Source organism: Malurus melanocephalus, unplaced genomic scaffold (assembly GCF_030028575.1).
Source record: "Malurus melanocephalus ecotype Western Australia unplaced genomic scaffold, MMel_1.1 scaffold_67, whole genome shotgun sequence".
NCBI lineage: Eukaryota > Metazoa > Chordata > Aves > Passeriformes > Maluridae > Malurus > Malurus melanocephalus.
The window spans coordinates 114330-119044 of record NW_026623299.1 but is presented as its reverse complement, the minus strand read 5'-3'; the positions used below and the strand labels follow the sequence as shown (position 1 = coordinate 119044).

General features: G+C 50.7%; 1 protein-coding gene across 1 annotated transcript in view; it reads left to right on the top strand.

Moving 5' to 3' along the window:
- Positions 1–642: 642 nt before the first annotated feature.
- The window catches only part of LOC130573797 (5-hydroxytryptamine receptor 5A-like), a 13290-nt gene continuing 9217 nt past the window's right edge, over positions 643–4715 (top strand). Inside the window, exon 1 of the mRNA XM_057366525.1 lies at positions 643–1675. Within this exon, the coding sequence (XP_057222508.1) occupies positions 902–1675 (774 nt within the window). The 5' untranslated portion in view covers positions 643–901. The remainder of the gene's footprint in view (positions 1676–4715) is intronic.

The window sequence follows — 4715 nt, the reverse complement described above, 5'->3', positions numbered from 1 at the left end:
ATCATCACCCTCCAGAGCTGTTCCTCAGCTGCATGCTGTCCTTGGAAGTGCTTGGGCTCTGTAGCAAAGCTGGAAATACTGGAGAGGGTCCAGCAGAGGCCAGAAAGATGATGAGGGGTATGGAGCGTCTCTCTTATGAGAAGAGACTGCGGGAGCTCGGCCTGTTCAGTCTGCAGAAGACTGAGAGTGGATCTCATTAATGCACATAAATATCTGAAAGGCGGGTGGCAAGAGGATGGCGCCAGACTTTTTTTCAGTGGTGCCCAGAGACAGGATGAGRAGCAATGGCCATAAACACGAAGTTTCACCTCGAGGAAGAACTTCTTTACTTTGAGGTCGGCCGAACACCGAACAGCAGTCCAGGCAGGGCGAGGAGTCTCCCTGGTATAAACCCACCTGGAAGCGTTCCTGTGCCCCAGGTGGTCCTGCCTGGGCAGGGCGGTGGATGGGATGATCTCCAGCAGTCTCTTCCAGCCCGGCAGCTGCCCGATTGTTGAACAGCGGCAGTGTCGCCCCTCACGGGCCCGCGGGCAGCAGCAGCAGCAGCAGCAGAGGCGGTCCCTCCCGCCGCCCCAACGGCCCGGCCGCGCCACCGCCCCCGAGGCGGGGCAGCAGGAGCGGTGCCGCCCGCTCGCCCTCGCTGCCCGTGCCGGAGCCTCGCCACGGTCCTGCCGCGCATCCTTCCCTTCTCCATTCCCCCGGGATGGGCGTGCGGAGCGGCGGGCGGCAGCGGGAGCAGCGGGCAGCGCCGCGGCGGCGGCGGCACATGGCGGGCGGCCGCTGAGGGGAGGCGCGTCCCTTCCCTCAGGTGTGGGGCTCCCGCTCGCCGGCAGCGGGGCTGGGGACGGTGCCGGCGGCCTGGGAAGGGGCAGCAGTGAGGGGCCGAGCCCCGGTTCAGAGCATGGCAGAGACTTTGAGCCCCTGCTCCCCACGGGGCCAGTGCCAGCCCGGCATGGGCGCCAACACTTCGTCCGCCAACATGGACACCAACGCCTCCTCCTCGGTGGTGGGTGGCAGCGCCTGGAGGGGCCGGGAGYCTTTCTCCATCTTCACCGTCCTCATCCTGACCCTGCTCGCCCTCCTGACCGTGGCCACCTTCCTCTGGAACTTGCTTGTGCTGGCTACCATCCTTCGGGTGAAGGCCTTCCACCGGGTGCCCCACAACCTGGTGGCCTCCACGGCGGTGTCGGACGTGCTGGTGGCGGCGCTGGTGATGCCGCTGAGCCTGGTGAAGGAGCTGTCGGCCGGGCGGCGGTGGCGGCTGGGCCGGGAGCTGTGCCTCGTGTGGGTGTGCTTCGACGTGCTGTGCTGCACGGCCAGCATCTGGAACGTGACGGCCATCGCCCTGGACCGCTACTGGTCCATCACCCGGCACCTGCAGTACACGCTGCTCGCCCGCCGCCGCATCTCCAATGTCATGATCGCTCTCACCTGGCTGCTGTCCGCCGCCATCTCCCTCGCCCCGCTGCTGGGCTGGGGGGAGACATACAGCCCCGAGCAGGAGCGCTGCCAGGTCAGCCAGGACCCGTCCTACACCATCGTCTCCACGGGCGGGGCATTCTACCTGCCCCTCTGCGTGGTGCTCTTCGTCTACTGGAAGATCTACAAAGCGTCCAAGTTCCACATGGGAGTCCGCAGGAGGAACGCCGTGGTGCCCCTGCCCGAGGCTGCCCAGGTAAGGGGCCCGAGGCTCCCCCAGGCCCTGCTTCTCTGTGTGGGGGCTCGGAACAGCGAGAAAGCTGCGAGGTGCCCTGGGGCTCCCGTGTGAGTTTAACTTTGTCWCAGGCTGGATGTGAGCAGTAGTTAACCAGTCAAAAAAAGTGCCACCCTTGGAGAAGAGCTTTATTCTCCTTTTTTCCTTGTGTGTTATAAGCGTTTGGGACAGGTGCATTCACTGCTAGTCGGGAGAGACACTTGGAAAGTTATCTCTTTGCTCTGAATTTGACGACAGTTACTTTCTTTCTTCAAAACCGTGTTCTCTTTCTTATCCCAAGGATTGTCTGTAATCCTGCAGTGCCAGCTGTTTGGGAGGTCTCGTTCATTTTGGGGATGCATCTTACTGACAGGAAAGCTGTGTCACTTCAGAAGGGTTAGGGTTGGCTCCTTGTGTCCCATAAGTGAGGCTCTGCATGATGCTGCTCTCACCCATTCTATGCCTCCACTGTGCTTGGCAGTGTAAACTTTTCCTGCTTTCTGTCATATACTCTTACTCTCACTTCTACCAGTGAAAAAGTTTCTGTGGTTGYGTGTTGTACTTCCTAAGCCTTGTCTCTTCCCAGTAGCCAAAGATGAGCTGTGTGGATGTTAAAGAGAACATTTCTGTTCAATTGGAGCTAGTTCTGCACAGCTTCATTCTTCTGCTAAATCCTGTCATTGATTGGGACTGATGGAAGCATATTATTATGGTCACAGAGTTTGTAGGTTGTGTCCCCAAATTCTTTCAAGAGATAACAGCAYTGACAGTTATATGTGATTAGACTCACAGATTTGGATGGTAATGTCTTGAAGATACTTTTAATATATATTGCTTCATGAAGGTGTCTTCTATGCAAAAGCAAAAAAAAATGTTATAAAAGTTGAGAATGTTTCCTCTAGTGGCATTTTTCCCTGCATTCTTCAGCCCCGAGTTTGCACTAAATTTCTTTCAAATTGTTGTAAGTTAGATGAATGTATTGCTTGGAGTTAATGTATAATTTTTCAAGCACAAAAGCCAGCTTATTTGTGGTGGATTTGCATGCTCTTTTGCATGCATTCATACCCATACAGGACTAGATGTTTGGGAATCTAAAATTCTGGGAAGTTCAATGAGTTCATGCRTTGCTACTAAAGCCTGGGGAGAGACACATCATATGACAGTTTTAGCAAGAAAAAGTCTGGCTGCAAATTGTCATTGTTCAGTCTGCATGATCCCCTGCGTGGGCCCGGCATGGCTGGCAGGTAAGTGCTTTTTGCTGATGCAGTGTCTGGGGGCTGGTTTAGGCTGCACTGCCAAAAGGCCTCTGTCAGAAGGAGCTGAACATCCATTTTTCAGGGCTTATTGCAATACCAGCAAATGCTCAATGCAGTCGTTCTTCATTAAATTAACTCGTGGTTCAAGTGGGATGGCATTCAGGATGCATTTCTTGTGTTTTCTTTCTAAATTAAGATACTAAGGTTTACTCACCAAGTGTTATCCTGATCCTTTTTATGTTTGTGGTACTAGGATCCATSACATCCACAGGAAGAGTGGCAGTTCCCCAGTGAATTCTGGAGGGGAATCTTCACACACATCACTACCGTTCTTTGGCATGCAGACATGAAAGTAACATTGCCAGGCTTTGCTTCTCCACATGCRGGCGTGATCAGGCTGTCAGCATCAGCTCTGTCCTCTCTGATGGATCAAATTCCCATCTGCTTCTTGTGGTTTGCCCATCAACTCATTCTAATTTTCTCTTTTTTCCTTAATGTCTCTCTTCTCTCTACTTTCTTCCATCTCTTCCTTCTCAGATATTGCTCACCCTGGCAACGTTTTCCTTTTGTCACTGACTCTGGAAATGAATTCCCCTCTRCATCTTTGTCAGTTCTTACTCCAGGTGCCCTGCACCATTGATCTGAGGGATATTAGAGGGGTTTTTTTTTGGCAGATGATGCCAAAGGCTGGCAGTGCTTCCCAGTCTGGAGGTGAGCAATAACAGCACGATCCCTGCTGGGAGAGACGCCTGTGTTGCACTCAGGAATGAACTGTCAGGTAGTCTAGAYTGGAGCTGCAGTTTGTGGCCAGGGTACAACCATCTGGTTAATTCTGGCAAGTCTAAGGAGGAAAAGGTCTGAGTTCATGGCACTCAGATGCCAGTAGGGATGCCTTGGCAAAACCAGTGCACCAAGTGGAGCAATTTGGGGGGTACCTTGATGTTTTTGCAGTGTGCTTTTTAGCCTTTGGTCAGGCACCAAAGTGCTCTGCAGATTGACACTATATATATATATATATATATATATTGGTGCGTGTGTGTATTTCTTATCACAAAAGCTATTTCTTCCAAACTGGGAGTTATCATGAATATCTTATGTTCTTACACTCTTACAGAGCTGCTCAATAGAATAGTTACAAAATAACTACTTGGAATCATTCTTTGGTTAAAAAAAAATTTACTTGTGTTTTTGAAAAACACTTTTCAAAACCTTTGAAAAAATTCAGGTGAGGGATATGGACATCTGAAACATCTGAGAGGCTTCGGGTTTTAATGAGAGCTTGTTTTTTGCATGTTTCCTTTGAGATACATTAATTGCCAGATTGGGATTCCTAAATTAAGCTGGTTCTTTTACAATTGTCTTTTTGCTAATTATGAAACTCCCTAAAAAGTGAATTCTGCAGGCAGCACTGACGTGGGTGACCCTCATTAAAAACCTAGTGACATACCATCACTGACAGAGAGCTATGCTCTGTCACACCTTGTTGACAGCAGGCAATAATTCTCTCTCTGAACATCCAATTGAAATAAATGAGACTGCTTGAAAAACAGCAGATACTACTGGATAGTGCCCTTTTAAATCAATGAAATCCCTTGTAGCATAGGGATAGCCCAKAAAAACCAAGGATGATCCAATGTTCTGGATTACATATATGCAGCAATTGCAAAATCAGGTGTAAATTTTCATATGAGGAGTTTAAAATCGAGTTCTGCCAATTATTGGATTTTTGGTTTTTGAGGGGGCTTTTTTGGTTTGGTTTTTTTTTT